This window comes from Petaurus breviceps, unplaced genomic scaffold, assembly GCF_028583685.1.
Source record: "Petaurus breviceps papuanus isolate PSGF00001 unplaced genomic scaffold, PetGlider_PUasm1.0 140, whole genome shotgun sequence".
NCBI classification, from domain to species: domain Eukaryota; kingdom Metazoa; phylum Chordata; class Mammalia; order Diprotodontia; family Petauridae; genus Petaurus; species Petaurus breviceps.
Genome location: NW_027185698.1, coordinates 50,084,459 through 50,111,542, shown reverse-complemented (window position 1 = coordinate 50,111,542; position 27,084 = coordinate 50,084,459). Strand labels below are relative to the sequence as shown.

Sequence of the window (27,084 nt, the reverse complement as noted above, 5' to 3'; positions counted from 1 at the left end):
AATGAGTCCTTGAAAATTAGAATTGGGCAAGGGAGGCTACTGAAGTTATTCAGTATAATAAGCCAAGAAATAATAAAATATAAAGAATGAAAAAATAGAAGAGAATATGAAACATAAGGAAAACAATTGATCTGGAAAACAGACTAAGAAGAGAAAACATAAAGAGTAATCAGACTACCTGGAAGTTATGATCAAAAAAAGAATCTTGATACGTTAATACAAGAAATAATTAGAACAAGAGGGAAAGTAGAAACAGAAAATAGAAATAGAAAAAATCCATTGATCACCACCTGAAAGAGATCCTATAAGGAAATGCAGATGCAACAAATGCAACAAAAAATATAAGAGATCCTATAAGGCTGATACAGAAGTATCAGCCAAATTCTGAAACCCTTAGGTTAAGGAGAAAATATTATGAGTAACAAGAAAAAACAATTCAAATATGGCAGTGCCACAGTTAGAATTACACAAGACCTAGCAGTGGCTACACTAAAAGAATGCAGGGGTTATGGCCAAAAATAACCATCAAAGTTAAGTATAATCCTGAATGGAAACAAAAATGGACATTCAGTGAATTTATAGACTTTCAGGAACTTACTGCAAAAAGACCAGAACTTAAGAGAAAATTAATAGATCCAAGAGAAACATAAGGTAAATATCAAAGACTAATTACAAGGGACTCAATAAGAACAAATTGCTTACTTTTTACACAGAAATATAAATCATATGTCTAAGATTGCTATTAGTAATTGGGTAGTTCTAAAGAAAATTGAGGTAGAGCTGAGTATGATATGATTCTAAAAAGCATAATGATTTGGGGAAAAGTATTTAGATGAATTGCAAGAGGAAGAATTGATACAGAGGAATTAGATAGGTGAAGAGGGCGGGTAGTTCTGGAACCCTACTCATGGGGAATGGGTTAAAGAGGGAACAGTACATAGTACATATATCTAGAAGGGTATAAAAGTCTTCTAAATTTAGAAAAGAAATAATAAGGTAAAGAGATAGGGAGGGGGGGAGAAGATAGGGGAGGGAAAGAGAATAGGATAAGGGGATTATAGAAAGATGTCTCTATTAATGCGAGTGGGGTAAAGAGGGAACAACATATATATTTAGAAGGGTATAAAAATCTTCTAAATTAAGAAAGAAATAAGGTAAGGAGGTAGGGTAGAAGGAGAGGTGTAACCTCAAGCATGAGCCAGCTTCCCAGAGAACTGCTCCTTCTGTGAATGGCTTTCAAGGTTCTGAATACAAGTACAGTGAACTCTCCATTTATTCATTAACTGATGAAGGCAAAATATTCACAGAAAATCAAAATAGAGCATTCACCATGTCACACCTTAACAACTTAACACTAAAATGGCCATAGAGTTCCAAAGTGGTAGCATAGTTTTAAACCAAGTACATTCATTTAGTAACTCCTCAATTCAGTCACAAAGTACAATTAAAGTTTTCTTTTAAACAAGGTACATTCATGTAGTCAATCACAAAGTCCATCCCTAGGTCACACAGTCAATCTGTTTGATCAAAAAGTCTTCCTTCTTAAACAAAGTACATTCATGTAGTCAATCATAAAGCACAAAGGCCATCTAGGTTACAATATCATCAGCATTAAGTACCCAAGGAGGTGTTTTCATATTGACCCCAGGCAGATTCTCAGCTTCCATGGTTCCCCTTCCCCACAGGCTCTGTTCCTGGGAAGACAGAGCTTAACAAAGTCACAATAACATTCATGCTTGTTGCCAGAGTCCTCATTAATTCACTTTCTGCCTGTGAAATCAACCTAGACCCAACAGCAAGGTCTGGGGCCTGTGTCAACAAATGAATTTGACAAAGTAATATCAAAACAGACAGACAAAATACCAACACCACAGTCATGCCTCCTCGGTTCTCAGCAGCTACAACTGGCCCTCAGAAATCCTGGGCAGCTCTGGCTGTCAGTTCTCTCTGTCTGTCTCTCAGCAACTCTGCTTCCCGACAATTCTCTTTCAGCATTCTCATTCCTAGCAGTTCTCTTCTCTTTGTGCCTCTACAATGCTGCTCCCACTTCTTCTGGCCTCTCTCAGCTTGGGCTTTTCGCTATACATGGCACCAGCTCCTCCCTGTTCAGCCTGCTCCCATCACATCAACAAGTCCATCCCACTGTGGGATTCACGAGCTCTGGGTTAGCTCGCCAATACAAGGGGATCTTCAAATTCCATCACCATTACAAGAGGATACAGGAGGGATTCTTAGGGGGGTAAAGTTGAGGAATAGGAGGGCAAGGTAGAGGGTAAAATTAAACTAGAGTAGTGAGAAGGGAAAGGACTAGAGTGAGAAGGATAGTGAGGAAAATAGGAAGGAGGAAAATATACAACTAGTAATTATAGTTTATTTAGAATGTGAATGGGATGAATTTGCGAATAAAAGGGAAACATACCAGATTAAATTTTTGAATTCAACAAAATGTTGCCTTCAGGAAATGCTATAAAAATGGGAGACACAGACAAAATAAAGGACAGGAGTAGAATTTATTACGTAAAAAGGCAGGAATGGTAATCATAATCTGACAAAGTTAAAGCTAAAATCATATTTAATCAAAAGAGAAAAATAGGGAAACAACACTAAGCATCAGCCATATTAATCAATTGTTTTAGACCATAAAAAATGAGAGTAAAAAAAAAATGTGAGCTATGTATGTATGTATCCCTAGAACATAGGAGTATCTGGCACATAGTAGGCACTTAAATGTTTATCGACTGAATTAAGTAGATATAGGACACAGGAAATATATGAATATAAACACAAAACACCTTTTATACAAAGTTAGATCAAAATAATTGAAGTAATATTTATTGTGCATGGGTAGGTAAAGCTAATATAATTTTTTAAATGACAATTTTACCTAACTAATCTCCTTATGTGATGCTACCACAATTAAATTACTAAAAAATTATCTTCCTGAGTCTGAAAACATAATAACAGCATTCATTTGGAAGAGCCAGAGGGTCAGGAGCTTCAAGGAAACCAGGGAGAAAAGATGTGAAAGAACTAGATTCAGTAGTATTAGACCTTAAACTATATTATGACAGCAGTGTTGAAGTATAAAATGAATAATTTTGACTATTTAAAATTTTCTTGTATAAACAAAACTTGTATAGCCAAAAATAGAGGGAATGTAGAAAATTGGGGGGAAATTCTCATAGAGAATCTCCAAGATAGAACGTGATTGGGTTGGAATATTGTTGTAGTGTAGGAAATGATGAATTGGTTTAGGATTTAGGAATAGATTTAGCAAAATATGGAAAGACTTGGACTGTTAAGGAAGATGCTATCCACCCTCAGAGAAACAGATAACAGGTGAAAATAAGCATAATACTGTTTTACATACATGTGTTTGAGTGTATATGTGCATTATTTATGTTTATGGATATCTGTGTGTATGTGTCTATATGTATGTATATGCACACATCCATACATACACATCTCTCTTTAATTGTAGACTCGGAGGGAGGGAAAATAAAATGAAAAGTGCACAGCAAAGGACTAGAAAACATGCAAGGAAGTAAAGAAAAGATAGAGAGCTTTGAAAATAATGTGCAGTATTCATTATATAGGTTTTCTTGAAATGGAAATTTATGATTTTATATTGAATCCTCATGTTCTGCTGTGTACATGGCAATGTTTTTTTTTTCTTGTTTTGCATATAAGTTTAAAAATAAATTTAAAAACTTGAAACAGAAAGAAAAATAGTCAAGTAGTTAAATTACTCAACAATCAAGCACATATCAATACCCTTTCTAAATCCCGGCTTCTTCTGTTCCTCACTGCCGAGAAACTGAGATCAGAGGTTTGAGAGTTGAAAGGGATCTTAGTGATAATTGAATCACCATAAAATATGTTACAGTGTGACATACTACTGGCTATAACCCTGGCTGTGTGACCTTGGACGCATATCATGTTCTCTGAAAAATACTTGTCAGTCAATAAACATTTAAGAGCCTACTCTGTGCCAGGTACTACTGTGTTGTAGGGATACAGATATGGAAAAGAAAGACAGTTCCTGTTCTGGAGGAGTATACATCCTATGGGGGAAAACAGCACACAAAAGGAAGCTGATGAGTGGGGAGGGGAGGAAGGAGAAGGAAGGTACCAGTCCAGGATAGCGCATAATGGAGAAAGGCAAAGGAGTTCATCTGGGAGGAAAATGAAGAGGTGACCCTCCTTAAATGGGTGTTTTGGGCAGAGCTCTGTACTCCCTGTCCTCTTATCAGAGAATTGTTGGGGACAGAGGGGAGTACTGATGGTGTTTGAGTACCAAGGCTGATATGATCTTGCAGGGTGGTGAGGCATTGTGAGGAAAGTGCTTTGTAAATCCCAGAGCACTGTATAATGATGAGTTGTTATCTAGTCTAGCCTTTCAAGCCTAAAATCAGGAATTTTAGTAATCCGAGCTGGGATTTGAACCTTCCCTTTCCAGCCCTGCTGGGGTGGATCCTTCCACTGTGCTTATTATAAACAGATTTTCCATGCATCCTCAAAACTTTTCTTCTTGTAGCTTCCTTAAATTTCTTCTGTGACACTATATCCTTTAAAACTTTCCTCAAAGAGCCTGTTCTTTTCTGCCAAGAGAAGGGGCTGGCACAGCTTCTGAATGAAGGGCAGCCCCGTGATGCCAGGCAGCAGAGCACGAGGGCAGACCCTGGCTTTGGAGCCCTCTGGCTGAGTGAGCACGCTGCCCAGTGTAGCTAGGCTCAGCTTCAGCGTTTTCATCTCCAAAGTGGGGATAAGAATTACTGCTCTGCCTACTTAGGTGTTTTCTTCATCTATAATTCTGTAGGTAGAATTACAGTTTGTAAAAGTAATTTGAAGAAACACAGTTGCCATGACTGAAAGTGGAGACTGAGAGGGAGTCACTTCTCCAGATGTCATACACGGGACTTGTGCTAGTTATGGTTAGGATTAGGTGACTTTTGAGGTTTCTTGCAGCTCTAAGATTCTATAATTACTCCACACTGTGGTGTCATCTTCCAGGACTCCTCCATCTTCATCAAATCCTGTAGCATGTAGTTCATCTGTCTTTTCCACCCTGTCCCCCTCCTTCTTTCCCTGTTGATGACTATCATGTTACTGGGGATAATTTTCTGTGAAGGAGAGAAGAAAGGGGGTTTATTTGGAAATGGAAACGATGTAAAAAGAGAAGATTATTTTTTGAGAGAAAAAAATGGAGGGCGAATGACCTGGGAGGTTCGTTAGATGACTGTGACAGCCTTGGGCTTATTTGATTGATAGAAACCTTTCAAACCAATCAAAGGAGGAGGAGTTTTTAAATTATAATAGATGGGCATTATGAAAGGGAGGAGAAGGAGCATGTAGAGGAGGCCTGTTTTTCCTCCTAGTTTTTACATTTTTTTTTTAAACCTAAATTAAATATCTCTGGACACAAATAGCTCATTATAATGGGTTCAGTTTGCAAGAAGGACACTTACCTTCCAACTAGGGAAATATTAATTTCTTTATTATATATCAGCTTTATCTTTATTAAATGCCACTGGTTATAAGAAGACCAGGAAAGAGGATGTCAGTGGTTAAACAGATAGCTCATCCTCGAAGCTCCTAGAGAAATCATTCTATGAAAACGTTTTACTGAATTAGTCATTTTTGTATATTAAATAAAGTACACAAGCAAATTTCTAGCATACTATTTGAATTATTCAATATAGATGTAAATTGAAATTAAGCAAAATGCAGATTGATAACTCCAAATTATAGACAATGTTTCTCAAAATATTGTAGTAATATGAATCTTTTCCTAAATAATGGGGGGAAAAGCCAATATTTTGACAACTTGTTTTCCATATAAGACAACTGTAATCAATACAAAGAACAATTCAGTGTTCTTTTTTCAGTGTGTCTCATATAAGATACCTACCTCTGTTAGTACTGCCAAAAGAGGTTTGTGCATTTTTGTCTGTACCAGACTAAAGTCTGTCTCTTTGGTTCTTTGTGATAGAGCATACCAAGGCAATAGCATTGAAATGAGATCAAGTAAAGAATCATTTGAGTCATATTATTAAGCTGATTCTCATAGACAAAAAGTGAACTTTTAATAATGCTCACTATTTTTTTCAGATTTTAATTAAATTTTTTTTTCCCCTCTTACAGACACCAAAGATGTTGACCAGAAAGATTAAGCTTTGGGACATAAATGCCCATATCACATGCCGCCTGTGCAATGGATACCTAATTGACGCTACCACTGTAACGGAGTGTTTGCATACCTGTATGTATAGAAGTTATTTTAGAACGTTAAAATATTGAAAAACTCAAATGACATAGATAGGTCCCTAATTTCTGGCCGAAGATCATTCTATAGAATGCTAGAGATAATTGAGCCAAGTATGGAAAAAACTATGCCATTTTAATTCTGAGTATACAGTAGAAGGGCATAAAGAAAGAAGACTAAAGTTGGTTTTATGAAATTTTAGTAGTAGTAGTAATTTGTAGTAGAAGCAGCAAATGGGAAAATAGAAAATAATTGAAGCAGTGTATTTAAGAAAGTTGAGTTATGTAATGACAAGTTTTGTCTTTAAAATCATTATAGAAGTTTAAAAATTAGAATAAGTTGCTTGTATATAAAGTGTGCAGAAGCTATAATGCACTAAATTTCTTTAGAATTAGTTAACCTGTGATGTTTAAACAATTTCCAAATAAATTACTTATGGGAAAAAGTCAGCCACAGGCATTTGGACCAATTAGTTATTCCTAGTACAGAAAGTATATTCAGAGACGACACACGGGAGATAGCAGAGAGACCTAATTCTTACAGAACTGGTTAATAGAATAGCCCCTTATTATAGAATACATTAAGATAGAATCCTATATCCAGTTTTTAAAAATGGACAAATTTGATGTGTTAGAAAAATATGTGTGCAGAGTATTTTTGAACTGACATACCATCAGTTTTGATGGCTCTAGAGTAAAAATTAAGGGCTTGTTGACCTGTGTTGTGACAAATGACCAGTGAGCTAAAGGGCTTTTTGTTCATGAGAAAATTTCCAAAGAAGCTCTGGCAAGGTTTCCTCCCATGATAGTTAAAGTGAAAACCATGGTAAAGATAGAGGGACCCAGTGCTGGTCAGTGTTTAATAGCTGACTCCCTGGGATTTAACAAAAGGGTACACAGGATGCATTTCATTAACATTTTCCCCATCACTTTTTAAGTGTAGGCAGTAAATCAAGTCTTGGTTGGTAGCATTTGCCAATTTCCAGTGTTAAAATGTGTAATTGTTTTCAATGTATAAATGTTTCCCCTGAAAATTTAACAATTGTTGCTAGCTCCACCACATTCCTGGTAGGAACACTAAACACGTAAGCTTCACATTGAGGAAAAGCAAGCATAGTTCCTACCTTGGAAAGGCAAATTTAAATAACTTCATCTGTTAGTTTCTTACAGGTATTTGTGTCATATGAACAAGGGAAATTAGTCACAATTTAATTTGATCCGGGGTTGACAGATTTGCTTTGGATGATTATGATAGCACATATTCATGTAACACTTTACAGTTAACATAGCATTCGTCACCACAACCCTATAAAACAAGCAGTGCAAGAATTATTTTACATTTCATAAACTGAACCCTAGCCTTAGTTGTCTTGAAGGAAGTGACTTGCTAATATTGAATAATCAATAATGTGTCTGACTCCATGTCCAGCGTTCCAGTATATCATGCTGCCCCAAAACTTACAAGCTAGATAGATTTATTAATATATTAATAGGTGCTTTTCAAATGTAAAAAAAAGCATATTCCAGATGCTAAAACCTATTAGCCATTTTGAAAAACAATTACAGACCGAGAGGTTAGGAGAAATTCAAGATTATATTATTTGTGACCTGAAACCATGACCTCACAAAAAACTGGGCATTTTCTCTCTTTGAGGTAGATTTTCTACTTTCCTAAACGTGCATTAGGAGCAGCACTAGGTGTGTTTTAAGGCAAGAAGGAAGAGTCGGGTGCTGGGGCTTTATATCCCCTCCTTTACATTCTTGGGAAGAAGGGTGTAGAGACCCCTTACTAAACACGAAAAATAGAGTGCTGGAAGACACCAAAAAGTTACAAGTTTTTTCAAGTTAGTGATTATTGGAGCAAGGGCCATGAGTTGAGGGCCTGTAAGGTAGAGTATAGTTTGTGATGGACATGGCATAATGGGGAAATACAGTATCATAAGATTTAGAGACGGAAAGGACCTTCAAACTTTGACTCTAAATAGAATGTTTTTTTACTGCTATAATAATATGCTACTTTCTCCTCTTTTTTGTGGTTCATCAGCTCGTGACAGGAGGGGGAGGTAAAAACTGATCTGGGGTTCCCACTCCCCCCCCCCAACATGCTTTTTTTTGCTTTGGTTCGAATCCAGAGTCAATATGACACATTTGTTGCTTATGCACTATGTTGTACATACTATACATAATAATAATAATATATAATAATACATACATATAAAATACATATATATAATATGTAATACATAAAGCCATGCATTTGAGTTTACATTTGTTTTACTATTAATTACTGTTCGAAATATTAGACTCTGTGATAAAATTTCTAAATGTCCTAAGATTGATAAACTCTGATTTAGACTTTTCAAAAAGACTGACAAGATTAGAGACTTAAATGAAAATACCATGAAAAATGTAGGGGAAGAGGCCAGCTACCTGGTGACGTAGAAAAAGCCCTGGACTCTGAGTCTTGATCCCTGGGTTCTGATCTTGACTCATCTGCAAGTCATTTCACTTCTCTGGAGCTCAGCGTGTTCATCTGGAAAAGAATAGAGTAGAACCAGATGAAAGTTCTGCTTTAACTGTGATGTCAGTGGTAGGAGAAATAGGCATACAGTGACATTGGATTTGTTTTTATAAGTGGTCTACAGGGGTAAATTGAGGTACATTTTTAAAGTTTGCAAATGGCACCATACATAGGGAAATGTCACACCAGCAGGGTTCATGCAAAACTGGCCAAAGTTTATACCTTAGATCAGAGGTGGCAACCACCTCCCCACACCATTCCCATTGCAGCTTGAACCAGATTAAAATGGAATTGGGAAATATTTAACAAACCAAATAAAAATACAATAAAACATAGATAATGTTAGGATGTGGTTTTCTAAATCAACATGTGCCCAGAGGAATCTGTAGTAGTGTTTAGTGGCTCCTGTTTCTATTTGAATTTGACACCATTGCTTTATACTACCTCCCTGAACTGTTCCACCCCAATATCGTCTTAGTCATTGTAAGTAAACCACTGTGGGTCAAAAACTAATTAGATTTAATGTGCCCTTGACTATTCTAGGGTTACAGAAAAAAACTTAAGGTATGGAAAAGATAGGAAATTGTGTTAGATGAGACTAATTGTATTAATTGAGACTTACAGTTTGTCATGTGGGGACAGTGCTGGAGAGCCTTGAACTTGGCATCATTGTACTAGCAGCTGGCCTTTTTCCTTGGCTTTTCTGGATAGCAGCTGTATTATTTAACTCAGCTGCTTATAGCTCCCTTTATTGGCCACTCTTAATTTGAGTGTGTAGCAAAGAACTACATGTCTCATAGTCAGCAGGAGTTGATATCAAGGTGACCCTGACAATTTCTCATGAACATAAAATAGGATGTAAATACCCTTTAGTATCATGTTACTATATGTATTTTAATGATTAATAAACCCATTTGTTTTGATCACTTAAAATTTTAGCTTGTACTGCAATTGAATTTTTTTTGCATTATCTTAACTGAAAGGTAGATGTCACTGTTTAACTTTAGAATGTGCTTCTCTAATTTTAAGCATTTTAAGTGTGGTGTATATTCTAAGGATTGGGGGTGATACATGAGGATTCTGGAGAACACCGATTTTTAAAATATGATGAAAGCCTACCTCCCACCCCTACCCTGCAGAGAGTGAAAATGGAAAAAAGCAACTTAGAAATGTTTTTCTGGTAATTATGATAGGGAAAATAAAATTCATTCAGATATACTTTTTGGTTAGTTGTATTTTTAGATGCTGGTGGGGTAGCTTGTTCTAAATTATTTCAGTTGACTTATACTCGCTTTAACCAGTCCAGAATATTCTGATGCCTGATTCTTGAAGGTGAGGCCAGTATTGTACACACCCTGGCCAGAGCTGTTAGGTCTGGCTATACAAGACCACCAGGGACCAGCTAAACTACAGGATGCGCAACCTCCCCTGCAGCAGGTCTGCTCAAGTGTGGAAGGACTGTAGTCTTGGTCAGTTGAGTCAGTACTCACAACAATGAAAAAATCATTTTAGTCTTAAGTTAGTTCAAAGGAAAAGTTATGACCTTTTAGTCTCGATCTAAGTGAAAATGTTTTTGAAAAACAACCATACAATGAAAATGTTCAGATTCTGAAATTTCAGTCCCATCCCTCATAGCCTTTGGCACTCCTCCCCATACCTGTATCAGTTTGCCCCTCTCTTCCATTTTTCACCTTTTATCCCCCAAAGACAGAAAAGCAGGCAAAGTAGATTGAATGAGGGGGGAAGGAGGAGCTCTTTGCCATTGACCCAGATTTTTTGTCCACTGTCAGCTTAGGGGGTGATAGAGGGTCAAATAATTTCCTGCCTGAAGTTCAGAACAAGGTATGCATGTGAAAATATGAAGAATGAACATTTCAAATCTTTAGAATAATAATCTTTAGATAACTCATTTTTAGGCACTTAAAAGATATTCATAAAAGTTTGTATGAATACTTTCTAATTTCAGAATTTAGTTTTCTAACTTTAAATATGCTTTTGAAAACAGTCTGTAGAAGTTGCCTGGTAAAGTATTTGGAAGAAAATAACACTTGTCCTACATGTAGAATTGTTATTCATCAGAGTCATCCGCTGCAATACATTGGGTAAGTATGCATTTAAGAGAGAAAGAAGATATGAAAGTAACAGTGCATGAAAATAACTTGCCTATTGGTATGGTGACAGCATATTAGTATGGTAAAATGATTCATCACGGTTTTTAAAATTTAATTATATCTATCTCCTTTGTGGCTAGTTATGCTAATTAATGGCATTTTGTCTTGGTGTGGATTAAAATACAGTTCCTCATGCATATGCCAAATAGTACCCCTTTTCTGTTCTGCTTTTAGGGCATACCACTGTGGGTTGTGATGACTCTTGGCCTAAAGAACTACACAGTTTCTTCCTTTACAATGAAATAATCTCTGTTCACACATCACAAATATTTGCCTAATATAAATTGGAAAGTTGAATTTCCAAGGGTGATTTAGAATTTCATATTTTAAAATAAATTTTTAAAAAATTATTTTAATTTTCAGAATTAAATTTGACTAAACTTTTTTTCATAATAATTTTTTTGTGTTTACAGAGTATTTAAAACTTAATGTAAAAGATCCAGTAGGTTCTGACCTTCTAGAAGAACTTTGCTGAGAGAGTCCCTTAACTCTACTGCCCAGAAAGTTGTTGAACAACTAGACTTTTGTCTGTAGTTACAGATGACTTTTTTTCTTATATCCCAGGAAGTAGACAGTTCTTAAAACCCTGTCCTGTATTCCTGGTCCTCCTTTCATATGGGGAATGACCGAGACAGTATCTTCACATCTACATTGAGTCAATCAGTCATCATTTACCTGTTGGGCATAGAATAGTTCATGAGGTACTAGGGCAAGACACATGAGGCTCATGCCTTCAATTCCACAGCTATTTACTAAGTACAAGGCCCTGGGGTTGCAAAAACCAAAACCAAAGCATCCTTGACTTCAAGTAAATTACATTCTTCTATGGGGGCACAACATAGATCTAGATAAGAGAGCACTAACAAGCAGGAATCTGGGAAGATTGTGGAGGAGATGGTGGCCCCTGAGCTAGACCTTAAAGGAGAGATTATCTTGGGAGGTCAAGGTAGACCTGAGGTATAGTGGAATGGGGAGTTTGGGGTGTAGTCCATTTTGGATGAGAATGTCTTAAGCAGAAGAGTCAGAAATGAAGCTGGAAAGGTAGGTAGGAATCAGATGGACGAGACCCTTGAATATCAGGCTAAATTTTGGATTTTGTCCTAGAGGAATAGGGAGCCACTAAAGCTGTTTTGAACAATGGAGTTTAAGCTGCAGTGGTGAATTATGGCTATAAAGAAGTAGTTACAGAAGTTTATTTTTTTTCTTTTTGGAGGGGGAAAGGCAGGGCAATTGGGGTTAAGTCACTTATCCAAGGTCACATGGCTAGTAAGTGCTAAGTGTCTGAGGCCAGATTTGAACTCAGGTCCTTCTGACTCCAGAGGTGGTGCTCTATTCACCTATCCACCCCTAGTTACAGAAGTCTTGTCCAGATTGGCTGGAATGCAGCAGAGTCCCTCAACAGTGGAGAGAGAGGCAAAGGAGTGGGGGGAGAGAGAAAGAGGGGGAGGAAAGAAAGGGAGACTTTAGAGAGGAGGCCCTGCCTGCTTAGACACAAGTGAGGTCCTTGATGAAAAGTATTCTCAGTGTCTAGGGCGGCACCTGTGGAAGCAGCTGTTCTTTAGTTTATTTGAAGCCCTTCCACATTAGCACCTCTACACCTGTTCCTGAGTTTACCTTGTTTATTTGCCCAGCCATTAATTACCTGGAGCTGCTGATACTTCTGTCCCAGTACAGTCTCCACTCAGTGACCTGCATTGCCCAACTATACCACAAGTCCCACAGGTGAATCTACTGTATGACTTAGACTGTTGACTTTTAAACTTCCCAACTGGAAGACTGCAATAATAATAATGTCATTGGTGGTAGAAAACAAAAGAAAATTTGCTTTGCTTTTGACATGTTAAGTTTTAAGTGGCTGTGAGTTCTTCAAATGGAAATTTTTAGGAAGAGATAAGAGAATTGGAAAGAAGATAATGAATCCAAACTAAAGAGTTAGAGTAAGTTTTTAAATCTCCATACAGATTCAGTAGAATTGATTTTGTTATCCAAGTGTTTTCTCTTTAGATACAGTGGCTCCTTGGAAACTAACTGCATCTTAGAATGAGATGTTAAAAGAGAAGATCTTTACTATACTTGCCCTCCTGACCCTACACATATGTTTGGCCACTGGCAATATAGGGACTGAGGAGTGAAATATTTCTAAAGTCTTAAGGAATCATCAAATGATTAGGGCAATACAGGGTGAGGCAATGAAAAGTCGGGATTGCCTGTATTTAAGGGAGAAGTTTGTATGGGCTAGAATTCTGTTAGAGAATTAAACTTTTCCTTAATTAAGACAACAGAAATGAACTGCCACTTTTCTATATTCTATTCTATGAGTAGGGGTGAAGTGTTTAGAGAACGTTGTTGCAGAAAGTGGTTTAAAAAAAAAATCTCTTGTTTGAGAGAGACTACTGTGAGCTCTGCTCATAATGTTCCTGATACTTTTTCTCTAGCCTGAACGTCCAGTTCTTTGTATGGCATCCTGGTTACCCTACTGTTAACACCTTTTATCTTATCAGTGTTTTTCCTATGTGGCTACCAGGACTAAACACAGTACTTCCAATATAGTCTGACTGGGGCAGAGTAAAGTGGATGTCATTTTCCTCATTCAGGACTTTATGCCTTGTTTAATACCGTCTGAGATGTGTTGGCTGCTCTCACTGTCGTGTTATACTGTTGAACTTCCCACCAACCCGCCTCTCACCCAGTCTTTTTCAATGAACTTTTATCTAGCCATGCCCCTCCCACTATTTGCTTGTAAAGTTAATTCTTCCAACCCAGTAGAGCAGAAAGAGGGATTATGGCAACAGAGTATGAACTTTGGCATCTCCCACCAATTTGGAAAATCTTTTGAGTGTGAACCTCACAATTGATTATTTGGCATTGGAGGACTAATGTAGTTTGCAAAGGGTTCTTCTTTAAAATGCTGATGGAAGATTTTTTTGGCCACATCAGCTCAAAGGAGGAAAAATGTCTATTTAGCAGTGAAGGTTTTAATTTATATTGTTATACATACTGATCCATTCACAAATCTTTGGATGAATTAAGCTTTAAAGAAGAGTTTTTAAGTAGAACCCAGCAGGGCAGAAACTATATAACATAATCTTAGGAAGTCAGCAGAAACTTTTCTGTTTGTTTGTTTTTTGAGGGGAAAGGCAGGGCAGTTGGGGTTAAGTGACTTGCCCAAGGTCACACTGGCTAGTAAGTGTTAAGTGTCTGAAGCCACACTTGAGCTCAGGTCCTCCTGACTCCAGGGCTGGTGCTCTATTCACTGTGCCACCTAGCCGCCCCAACTTTTCTGTTTCTTTGGAAAGATTGGGGATTACTCTAACCAGTGAAAATCACTGTTGATTCAGGTTATTGGGTCCCATTAACCATCAGAGATTTGTATTCCTGTACTCTACAATTTAATGTGCGTGTTGATAATAAGCTATGGAGTTGAAAGATAAGACTTTATCAATTCTTTTGTTTTTGCAAATTTTTATACGTAAACCTTTACCTCTCTGAAAGTACAAATTTTGATATTAGAGACAAAAGTCAACTAAATAGAGCCTTTAAATTTAAATGTACTCTTCAAGATTCAGCTAAAAGTTGACCCCAATGCCGCTCCTCGTGTTGCTTTACCTATGCCCCCTGGATTATGGCCATGGCTTTTGGTTCAGTGACAGCTGTTATTTTTGAGAGAATTATCAGGTTCTCAAGTTGTATGTTTTCTGAAGTTTTTTTTTGCAGGACTGGCAAGGAAGGTAGGATTACATTATTAGTTCAGAGTATTTTATGTGTGCCTGAATATTAATAGCAGAAGCTTACTGATAATTTTTTAAACAGCTTTCTGAACATATAGCAGGACTTGAATTCATGTTGCTCAAATCAAAATTTTATTACATCTCGTTAAAATTACGTATTTCACCAAATTGTTGGTAAGAAATTTGTCTGGCGACTCTCTCTTATATAGCACTTGAAGCTAGGTGATACAGTGGATAGAACACCAAGCCTGGAGTTAAAAAGACTTGAATTCAAATGTAGCCTCAGATACTTATGATCTCTTAAGCTCCTTAAGTCCTTAACCTCTTCTGTTTGCCTCAGTTTTCTTAACTGCAAAATGGGGATGATAACCCTACTTACCTCACAGGATTGTGTGAGGATAAAATTAGATGTTAATTGTAAAGCACTCAACACATTGTCTGACACAAAGTAGGCTCTATATAAATGTTTGTTTTCTTTCCTTTCCTCTCCCTTTCCTCATGACAATCACATTTTGAAATCATACCTGAAATTTTACAGGTCATGATGGTACCCCTCCATTGTTTTTAAAATAAATTTTTGTTGATACTTACAGTTTTTTAAAGATCACTAAAATTTCTCCTGCCATCCCAGAGAACCATTCCATATATATAACAAAGAATATTTGTAAAGGGGGAAAAAAGTAAAAGAAAAAGAATAGAAAAAATGTCAGCAATACTTACCAATACTTCAAAAAATTGTGGGCATGTGTTCAATGTCCTCTGCCGAAGAGTGGCCCCCTTCATTACTGAAATTAAATGTTAATTAGTGTCTTTCACCATAGATAGGTGATAGTCATTGGAATTGTATAGTCACCTGATGAAGAGCTAGATAAGAGAGCACATTGCACTTGATGTCTTGCCAGTGCTATCACAAAACTATCAATTCAGGGCATGCCTACTGTGCTTGTACTTTAATATTGGAAATTACGGTAGTGCTTTCTAACTCTGGATCTGTGGTATTATGATTCTGTATACAAGATAATTCTGTTTTTTCCTTTCAGAACCCAGAATAATTTACAAATACAGGTGATTGGGGCAGCTAGGTGGCACAGTGAATAGAGCACCAGCCCTAGAGTCAGGAGGGCCTGAGTTCAAATCCAACCTCAGACTCTTGACACACTCACTAGCTGTGTGACCTTGGGCAATCCACTTAACCCCAATTGCCTTGCCTTCCCCCCCTCCAAAAAAAAAAAAAAGAAATACAGATGATTAAAATGCTCTTTCATACTTTTATACTTTTCTATAACAATAAATTTTCATATATGTTTGATCCCTTAGATACTGTTCATTTAACAAAGTATATTCTAGACAAATTATAATATTTACAAACACATGTGTTTATGGTTTTTAGCTTTTTAAACATGAGAAACAAAATGGATCACATTGGATTCTCCTATAGTGCAAGAACTAAATACTTCCAAACCTTTGTGATTTTGTGCATTGCTCAATGCAAGTAGAAAAGGAAATTGAAAAGGAACACTTCACCTGGCATCTTAAGATAATTTCAGATGTTTTTTAATTGTAATTTTGTTTTTGCTTTTTTTGCCAGTCATGACAGGACAATGCAAGATATTGTTTACAAATTGGTACCAGGCCTCCAAGAAGGTAAGTCCTAGTATGTCAGAATTTAGTTAAAATGTAAAAATCACTGATAGCAGAAATGCCATGGAATTTCTTCTCTCACCTATTTTTCTTCTTGCAGGTCTTGTGGTCTTGTGTGTCCCTTATATCACTAATATTAGTCAGCAAATATTAAAATGGGTTTTTTTTGCTTATTATAATTTGCCATTTGGCAAGAACTTGTCACTTTTCCACCATGATCTGTCTTGTATTCATAATCTCTTTTCCATTTCTACAGAAAGACCTTATCTGTGATCATTTGTATATGTACAAAAATGTTTTTCTCTTTTGGGTTTCCTCTGGTCAGTCTGACTTACACCTTTCCTATATCATACCCAGTGTAATTCACTGAGCCTAGTAAGTCAGCCTAGTTGTGTTCTTCAAGTCCAACCCAACAAGCATTCATTAGGGTGCTTACTGTCTGCAAGGTGTTGTGTGAGGGGCTAGAAAGAATAGTCCCTGTCCTGAAGAAGCTCATAGTCTACTAGGGAGGTGGAACATGCAAACGGACATGTGTACAAGGGGTAGGGTGCCTGCGCGCGCGCGCGCGCGCGCGTGTGTGTGTGTGTGTGTGTGTGTGTGTGTATAGGTCTTGTTGGTGTCTTTTGTACATCATAGCTGCTTTTAAAAGAGCACTCTCTCTGGCAAATAAGTCCTCCCTCATAACAAAGGAAGATAGTTAAGGAAAAACAGGTCTGAGATAATCTACGCAACATTAGGACCCTGAAGTCACCAACCTCTCAGCCAAGAGAAGGAGATATGTTTCCTTACCTGCTACTGGGGATTTTTATTCAAAAACTAGATTGGAACCCCCTTTAAAGGAGCTTTAAGGTTTCTTTTCATTTATATCAGTGTAGTCATTTTGTATATTCTTTTGGTTCTGCTCATTCCACTCTGCATTTGTTTATACCAGTCTGTTTGTGTTTCTTTGAATTTCTTATATTCCATCAAATCCATGTGCGGTTTTTCCAGACCTCCCCATGTCAGCTGGTACCCATTTTTTTTCCAGTTCTTCACTCCCACAAAAAGTGTTGATACATACATAATAACTTGAGAAAGGAGAGAGCACTAACAGGGATGGAGGTGGAGATCAAGGACATCTTGCTGTTGGAAGAGACATTTGAGCTGAATCTTGAAGGAAGCTAGAAATTTTAAGAGGCAAAGTTGAGGAAGGAAAACATCCTAGATTTTGGGAACTGTTTGTATAAAGGTATGGAGATGGGTAGCAGAGTGCCAGGTTTGAAGAACATTAAGTAAGCCAGTGTGGCTGAAATATAGGGTACATGGAGGAGATTACTAGGAAATAAGCCTAGAAAGGTAGACTGCAGCCAGATTATAAAGGGCCTTACATGCCAAGCAGTAGTTTGTCCTTTATCTTCCAGGCAAACGGAAGGCGTGAAGCTTCTTTAGTCGAGTAATGACATTGTTAGACATAGTCAGATTTCATTAAAAAAAATTATTTTAGCATGTATATGGAGGTTATGTAGCAGAGCATCCATATAGGATGTCTTATCTGAGGTCTGACACAGTGCTCTGCATGGTGTAGACACTCAAAGGTTCGCCTTTTCAGTGACACAACAGTGTATTGAGGATAGACATGGTCCCTAGAGTCTCATGTTACAAATAGGTCTGATCGTGTCAATAAACTTCAGTGACTTCCTGTTGCCTCCAGGAGCAAATACAAAGTGCTCTGCTGGGTGTTCAGACCCCATCATAACCTAGCCCCCTTCCACCTTTCCAGTCTTCTTACACTTTATTTCTTGACACATGCTCTTCAGTCCGTTGGTGCTGGCTTCCCAGGTGTTCCATGAACAAGACACTCCATTTCTCAGCTCTGAGCATGTTCTCTGGCTGTCCCTCGTGCCTGGAATACTCTTCCTCCTTTACTTTGACAACTGATTTCCTGGGCTTCCTCTAAGTCCCAATTAAAATACTGCCTTCTACAAGAAGACTTCTCTAATCCTTCTTAATTCCAGGGCTTTCCCTCTTTCATTTATTTTCTATTTATCCTGTACATAGCTTACTTTGTATATATTTGTTTCCATGTTGTCTCCTCCATTAGAGGGTAAGCTCCTTGGGCACAGGGACTGTCTTTTGCTTCTTTTTGTATGCTCAGAGTTTAAGAAGGTGCCTGGCACATAATAGATGCTTAATAAATGTTTATTGAATTGAAGATAGGACAAGAAGGATAAGGAGTAAGAAAAGAAGCCATTTGAGTAGAAGGAGCTCATTAGTGACTTTTGTAAAATTCCTTTCATCAGATGGGGACAGAATCCCCAGTTTGCAAGGGTCAAGTAAATTGAGGGTGTTAGGAGAAGACTAATTTTTTCATGAGGTTTTTCAGTGAAACTTAGTAGGTTTGAGGACTCTTTAATAGGACTGAGGACACTTCAGCAGTTTTCTAGGTGAATAGTAAGAAGTCATTAAAAAGAGAAAGATTGGATTTGAGAGAGAGAAAATGAGAACTTGCAGAGAAAGAATATGAATGAATGAGAATGAATGATGCAGCAAGTTTCTGAATTTCTGGAGAAGGTAGACTGGCATGGGATTAAAGATGGCGGTAAAATTTAGCCTTGGCAAAGCTCAGGGAATAGAGGCAGTCCAGTATAGTGGATAAGAGTTCTGTACCTGGAGTTAGAAATATTTAGGTTCAGATTCCAATTTTTGTATTTACTAGTTGTATGAATCTCAGCACTTACCTCATGCAACTCCCCAAACACTTAGCTGGCTACTGAATCATAACTGGATTGTGATCTGCCTGCATTTGGTGGAGGGAGTTTCCACATCAGAACTTCCCAGTACTGATACAAATCACATCTGCTTCTCATTTTTCCATGGAATCACTGCCATGTCTTTCTTTGGAGGGAGGGGGAGAGAGAGAGAGATGAAGGTATTGAGGAGTTAACAGTTTGGAGGGGAAAATATTAAGGAATCTTACCTTAGTTGGCCTCAATTTTCTCAGGGAAGTAGAACACAGTCATTTGTTTTGGGAGAGAAGCTGTGGAGTTGGAGGATTGATCAGAGGAAAAGATTTGGAATACTCTTGGGGGTTGGGGGAAAATGAGATAGGGAAGTATAATTATTGTATAAAAAGATTGCTAAGTAGCAGTGAAGATTTGTGTGAGCCCTGCCATTTTATGGAAATGTCTTTAATCCTATATTCCTTTGGTGGGTTCTGCATACTTTTATCTGGATCCTGTCCCAGGATGTAGATTCATTCTAAACTCATAGCCTGGATTTCAGCACCTCACAAGTTGAGGGGACCCTGGGCCTTTGATGCCTGTATAGAAGAGCCTTCACTTCTTTTGGCAGTCCAGACCTACACACTTCAGAGCCACTCTTCCTCTCAAGTTGGAAAATCTCCCTCACCAGCATAGGAGAGACTTCTTAGATGGATGAGTCTTATTCAAAGGAGAAAGAAAAAACACTTTAGAACAGAAATTTTCCTTTAAACTTTAAAATTTTTTAAACTTTAACTTTTAAAATTTGGGGAGAGAAGAAGTGATCACCTTGGCTTTGACTCACTCAAGCACTTGGTACTAATGGCCTGGTACAGAAGTATTTTCATTCCCCCAGCTTTTGTCTGCTGGCCTATGGAAGAGCCGTGAAGTTTTTACCCTATTCATTTGAAATCGGAGAAGTGTTCTTTGCCTCATCTTTGACAGCTTTATACAGAATGTGGGAGTCACCAGCAAAGGTGCTCACGTTTTTGATGTCTAGATCACTCATTTGTGTCTTTTAGGTCCTCTTCAGTATGATCCAGAGTATAAATTTCCTTATTTATATTGCATAGTTTCAGTACTTTTTTGTGGTGCTTTTTTTAGTTCAGGTGAAATCAGAATCTTATATGATGTGATTTTTCCAATAGGCCATTAATCCCATTTTAAAATACTTCATGGGGCACAGGGTAAACTTTATTAGACTTGAATTGTGTTTAAATGGAAACTACTTTAGAGGAAGTATTGTTTCTTTCTTTCTTTGCTTCTCTCTACCTCAGTTTCTTACCTCCGTCTCTCCTCCTACCTTCTTGACTCTCCTAACTACCACTCTTGTACCCCAGAATACAAATGCAAGAAAATTAAAAGCATCAATACTCAACCAAATTCACATTTCTGTTAAATAGATAGACCACTTTATGAACTAGGATTTGCAAAGACATCTATTCTGTAGGATCTTTCATTTTATCAAATTCCTTTGAGCCAGATCAGCAAAGCTCCAACTATGAAACATCTGCTAGGACAGGAAAATAGTTCTGCTCAGTAGAATGCCTTCTTAAATTGATGTTCCTCAGGCAGCTAAGACTAGTGGCAAAGCATTCAATTCTTGTACCTGTTGAAACACAGTCTTAGTAATAGTACACTTTGTGTCTCTACCCAGGACTGTGGGTCTGACACCAGTCCTCTTGAAATGGTAGCAAGTACCATTTTGGAAGTTTCCTCAGGAATAGACAAAGTGTTTTATTTTAAAATTCTGTGACCTTAAATGGAAGAGATCTCCCTTTATCCTGTTCATACAACATTTCCATGGACTCTGTTGTACTTAGGGCACAGATTTAGCAGCTACACAACTGTGGCCAGTTGTAGTTCCCCTATGAGGTCAAAAAGACAGGGTGGAGCACAGGTGAAGGTAGTGAGAGAGTAAAGATCTAAGGACTAGCCAGAAATGGAGTTTTAAGGGTTACCCAAAAGAAGTCACTAGGCAACAAGAATTGACCACGGTATAATCGGAACCCATACAAACCACAACAGAGAATACCAGAGAGCTGTCTGTTACAGGGTTAGTAATTCCAAGGTCAGGAGTAAAACTTCACAAGGTAAATAAATTGTTCAGAAATCATCTTTCTGGTCACTGTCTACATTTACATCTGGCCTGGCTTTGACATTACTCTCTAATAAGGCTTTCAGGTCTCCTAAGGCCTTGACTTAGGAGGTAGAGAAAAGGGTTGGCCCAGTGGAGAAGAGGAGGAAGGTGTGTGACACTGACTTCTCAGGGTCTTCATTGTCTGACTCTTACCCCAGAAGACCAGGACTGATGGTTTATGGCTGTTTAATTATAACTGATATCCATTTGTCTTTCTCACTGGTGAAGAAGGGAGATTAGGTAGTTTCACCATGATTTCTCCGTGTATACGTGTGTGTGTGTGTATTGCCGCTTTTTGTTTTATATCACTGATGTTTCCTTCTTTTTCTTGTCTTGATGCTACCCTCTATAACAAAGTGTTTTCTTAAAAAAGGAAACAAAAAATAGTGCAGAACAATAGACCGACTCTGTCTGATGTTATATGTAATTAGCCACATCCATATTCCTCTGCAAAGAAGGGAGATGCATTCTCATTCTCTAGTTTGTGGACATATCTGGTCAATATAATTTCAGTGCATTCAGTTTTTTATCTGTTACTGTTCTCATTATTTACAGTGTTGTGGATTGTACATTGTGTATATTTTTTCTGGTTCTACTTACTTCCCCCGTATCAATTCTTATAAATGTTTCCATACTTATGCATTTATCATATTCAGTGTTTTTCTAGCTTAGTAATGGTTTGTTATTCATGTACCACAATTTTTTTTAACTTGACACCTATGAGTAGGCATCTACTTTGTTTCTGCTCCTTTGCAATTACACAGAGTGTTGCTTTAAATATTTTATGTGTATTTCTTTTTATCATTGACTTCTTTGGGGATATATGACTCTTAGAGGGATCTCTGGGGTCAAACAGTATGGATATTTTAGTCAGCTTCTTTGCATTGTTCCAAATTTCTTTCCAGAATGTATTTCAGAATGACCAGTTCATAGCTCCAGTAATAGTATGGTAGTGTGCCTCTTTCCACAACCTTCTAGTATTATCTCAGTCATCTTTTATCTTTGCCAGTTTGATGGGTATGAAGTGAATCTGCAAAATTATTTTGATTTGCATTTTTCTTTAATGATTTGGAGCATTCTTCAATATGCTTTTTAATGGTTTGCAGTTCTTCTTTGGAGAACTGTTTGTTCATACCCTCACACCACATATCAGTGACTTTTTTTGTTATAGCCATGTGTTATTTCCCTGTATATGTTGGATGTAGGACCATTGTGAAAAATATTTGATACAAAGATTTTTTTCCTCTGGTTGAATGCTTCCCTTTTCATCTTAGTCCTTTTAATTTTGTTCACGCAAAATCCTTTCAATTTTGTATAATAAAAATGATCTGTTTTATCTTTTGTGATATAACCTCTATCCCTTGTTTGGTTAAGAATCCTTCTCCACAGCCACTATTGCTGTGAAAGGTTCTTTAATTTCATAATGGTATGACCTTTAATTTTCAAGTTTCATTCACTTGGAGCTTATTGTGATAATTTTTTTTATTTGAGGAGGCTTGCAGTTTATTTATTTGCCTAATCAGTCTTTGTTTTACTTTAGCACCTTCTGTTTGGGTTTAAAAATCATAGAATTTTAGAACTGAACCCATTTCTAAATAGATCATTTATTTACATGGGCCAGTTGAAATTCTTTTTCTTTATTATTTGTTTTCTGAGCTTTAATCTGGCAGACAACCACCTATTTGATGAGTGTTAGGATACACTTTGGGTCATATCTTTTTTCTTTTTCAGTAAATTTATATTCATTTTGATCTTAAATACAAAAATGCATTAAAAAAGAATATTTCTATGTACACAGCACAGCACATGAAGAGGATTCTCTATAAAATTATGAATTTCCATTTCACACTGTTTGCTTTTTATTTTGAAAAATTTGTAATAAATACTACATTTTATTTTCAAAGCTGGCCTGCTTTTCTGTGCTTCTTCCTGAATTTTCTTTTGTTCTCCACTGTACGCTTTTTTTCCCTCTTCCTCCTGCCATAGACAAGGCATGTAAACATAGACATACAAATATGTGTATATATGTAAAACCATGCTATACATACTTGTAATTATTAGTTCCTCTCCTGGATGTGGATAATACCTTCACAGGTCCTTCATAATTGATTTGAGTGTTTATTATACACAATGACAAGATTATTCAAAGTTGCTCTTGAAACAGTATTGCCGTTACTGTATACAAAGTTCCCTTGGTTCTGCTCTTTCGCTTTTCACTATTTCATGCAAGTTTTCCCATGTTTTTCTAAACTCAACCAGCTCATCATTTCTTATCTAGCAGTAGTAATCTATCAAAATCATACGCCACAGCTTGTTTAGCCATTCCCCAAGTGATAGGTGTCTCCTCAGTTTCCAGCATCTCTTAAGCAGACCTACAGTAGGTCCTACTCTTTCCTCTCTGCCTCCCTTTCTTAGAAGCACTCACTACCATATCATATAGGTAAGTGTTTCAATTTGACTTCCCACTATCAAAAGGATTTGTACAAGCCTAACTACTTTCTGCCAGTGTCCCACCAATATACCAGCTGCTGTGCCATACGCTTCCATAAAGGGTTATTAACTACTTACTTCTACTAACTCTTGTTTTTTCTTGACAGTATATTTGAGGGGTGTGTGTGTATTCACTTTTAATGAAAGGTAGGGGCCCATATTATAGTAATAATTTGTGAAAAAGATTAGAAAGAACAGATAATCCCTAATTAGCCAGTAAGTTACTGTATACAAAGTTTATGCTTAGTGATCCTGATTGAATCAGGTAGCACAGAAGGAGGTTGTTAATAGGTGTATTTAACAAACAGCTGCTTATCACTTGTATCTCTGATGAATACTTTTTGAACACTTTCAGTGATCAGAACTACTAGCCATGTTACATAGAAAGGACAAGAGGCAGCATTTGTGGACATTAGATTGGAAGCATTTAATTTCAGAACTGGAAGATAGATGGATCACCCAGGCCATTACCCTCATTTTACCGATGAGAAAATTGAGAGAAGGGGGAGGGGTTTGTAGTAGCTGCACAATGATTTGGACAGCTGTGCATAATTTTATTTTTATTTAAGAAAGCTTACAGGTTATTCATTTGCATGATCAGGTATTGATTCAGCACTTCCTGTTTGCATTTAACAAACCCAAAGCCACTCAGGAGTGACTGAATCAAGATAGTCACCCTCAGTTCCTGACTCTTTCCATTACATCTCTTTCCCTAGGGCAATTTACTGTAGAAATGATCAGTTTTCTTCAGCTGACGGTTCTGTTTTGGTATGAGATCTTACTGTTGGTGGGGCAGAGTTTTAATATGATAAAAGCATTCTATTGGCCTTGTTAAAATAAAAGATAAATGTTGTTTTTAATAGCGGAAATGAGGAAACAGAGGGAATTCTATCACAAATTAGGCATGGAAGTGCCAGGAGACATCAAAGGAGAGACTTGCTCTGCAAAGCAGCACTTAGACTCACATCGAAATGGTAAGTCATCTTTCTACCTAGTTCTATGGCAGTCAGTGACACTAAGAATCTCTGTTATAATTTAGAAGCTTTACTTGGCATTCAGATTCTGTGTTTAGTAGTTTGTATTGTACCATAACTCATATTTTTTTGAATATTTATGGGCATCCATGAACCTTGGTATAGATAATGACATGTGAAGATAATATACAGATAATGAGAGTGAAGAAACATTTTCTCATGAAGGCTAGGAAATGTAAAGGTTGTGGATGAGAAGACTGTTTACCCTAGGATACATTTCCCACATAGAAAATGAGAGGGAAACGATTATAATAACCTACATTTTGTCAGAGCATATATCACAGGAAGAGGAAATTCATAGAATTGGGTGAAGGAGGTGCAGTAGGGAAGTATGTTCCAGAACAGGTATTCTCAGAGAAGATAGATGAGGCTTGCCTTCTTTATCTCTTGTACCTGAAGTTCCTTTACCCTTTATGCCTGAGGCAACATAAATCAGCAGTCCTAGTCTTTCTGGGAATAAAATCTCTTTTCTGAACTAGTTCAGGTGATTTTACCCTTCAACGTTCACATTTCACTAATCTCATTGACCGCTGAATTCCAACTTGAGTCATTAAGCCCCTTGGACTTTCTTGTTCCCCAAACTGATTAGACTTCATGGTTTCAGATACCTGTTGTACTTGAGCACCAACTGTCCTATGTCACCCCCCTGCACACCTTCTGCCATAGTCATGTTTTCTATTTACACGCACACACCCCTTCTCAGTTGGACTCGACCTTGGAGGTCACTTAGTCAGACCCAAACCTGAGTAAAAATAACTATATCCAGCAAGTGGAAATCTGCCCCTTGCTCAAAGACCACAAGCGCAGGGGAACCCATTACCTTCCAAGGTAGCCCATTCCACTTTGAGATGTTGTTCAATTATTGAGAATCTTCTTCTTGTTTCAAGACTAAATTTATCTCTCTGCAGCTTCTGCTCCTTTTTTATGGTTCTGCCTTCTGAGAGCAAAACTAGTCTCACCCTTCCATGTGATAGCACCGTTAGCTGTTCTTTCGCTCCCAGTTTTACTTTTTGTAGACCAGACGCCCCCAGTTCTTTTAGCTCGTAGGAAATCAGCTTGAGACCTTTAAGCATCCTGGTGACTCTCTTCTGGATACTCTAAGCTTATAAATGCCCTCCCTAAAATATGATGGCCAAAATTGTACATAACACTCTAAATATCTGATTAAGGCAGAGGCCAGTGGAACTATTTACTGTCACCTCCCTGGTCCTACACAAACCCCCTGGTCCCTAGATCCTCAACATTCTTCTAATTACTAAGTGTTTTCTAGGGTTTATTTACAGTGAATGAGAGAAAAGACACAATCATTAGACATATGTGTGATCCTTAATTAAAGTTCTTTTAAATCTAGGCATATTTCATCTTTCTGCTCCATGGCCCCAAATGAGAATGGTTGCTTCTCGTTAGAACAAAATCCCCAATTTAAGGATTTGCCCAACTGAGCCCTTCAAATCAGATGTATTGGTTCATTTTCATAGTCTTAGCCAGTCAGGATGCCTAATGCTCTGAGAGCCTTGTGATGTTTCACTTTGTGATTTGTAATAGTTAATTAACATCTCCCTCCTCCTCCTCCAGAGGGAAAATCAGGAAAATACAAATCAGGTATCATGTTCCCATCACCTCAAAACTGTAGATGATTAGGTACATACAGATCTGTAGGTAATTCTGTGATCCCATCAGTGTGGGTCCAAATTACAAGCCTTTTTACCACTTCATCTTGTGCTGTTCTTCCATAAATCCTCTGTAGAGGATTCACTCCATATGCCGAGTCCTTCCTGGGGTTCAAGAACGTCAGTATGGACAGAGCTGTTTGGTTCTAACAGTTGTGTGTATCTACTTGCTGATCATAGATAAAGATTCCACTTTCAGAGTACTAATAGTGAAATTAACCTGTGACTCAGTTGTTCTCAGCACTCTGTGCTCTCCCCCTTTTTGCCATCATCTTCCTTGTAGAAGGCGAAGGGGCCACACACAAGCAAAGGCTTGTTTTTATTTTTGCCCAATTCATGGACTGCTCTGGCCACCAGATTTCATTATTTGATATGTCACCTTCTAGTGATGAGCTTCCTGTACTTAGCAAAACAGATGCATTCAGAATCTTTCCTGCTTGGTAGAATCTTCAGGAGATTATTCCTACTGGCACGGCAGCCTTTGAGAATCAAAGGCCCCCTCCATGTTACAGGAGGGGAGATCTTGGAGGACAGCTTATTAACAGAGGTTCACCTCAAAAAAGTTAGTCATTCAGATTGATGGACAAAATAAGTCACTTCCTTTAAAAAAATTATTGACATTTTTTGTTTTTACTCTACCTTTCCCCCTCCAAGAGAGCTATCCCATGTGAAAAATAATTTTTTTGG

At 37.5% G+C, this 27,084-nt stretch overlaps 1 protein-coding gene across 5 annotated transcripts in view; it reads left to right on the top strand.

The window, feature by feature from the left end:
• PCGF3 (polycomb group ring finger 3) overlaps nucleotides 1–27,084 on the top strand; it is a 132,809-nt gene that overhangs the window by 74,137 nt on the left and 31,588 nt on the right. For all 5 annotated transcript variants that reach the window (XM_069072612.1, XM_069072588.1, XM_069072607.1 and 2 more), the window contains 4 exons: nucleotides 6,145–6,262; nucleotides 10,791–10,887; nucleotides 16,273–16,328; nucleotides 24,557–24,667. In XM_069072612.1, the coding sequence (XP_068928713.1) occupies nucleotides 6,145–6,262; nucleotides 10,791–10,887; nucleotides 16,273–16,328; nucleotides 24,557–24,667 (382 nt within the window). The remainder of the gene's footprint in view (nucleotides 1–6,144; nucleotides 6,263–10,790; nucleotides 10,888–16,272; nucleotides 16,329–24,556; nucleotides 24,668–27,084) is intronic.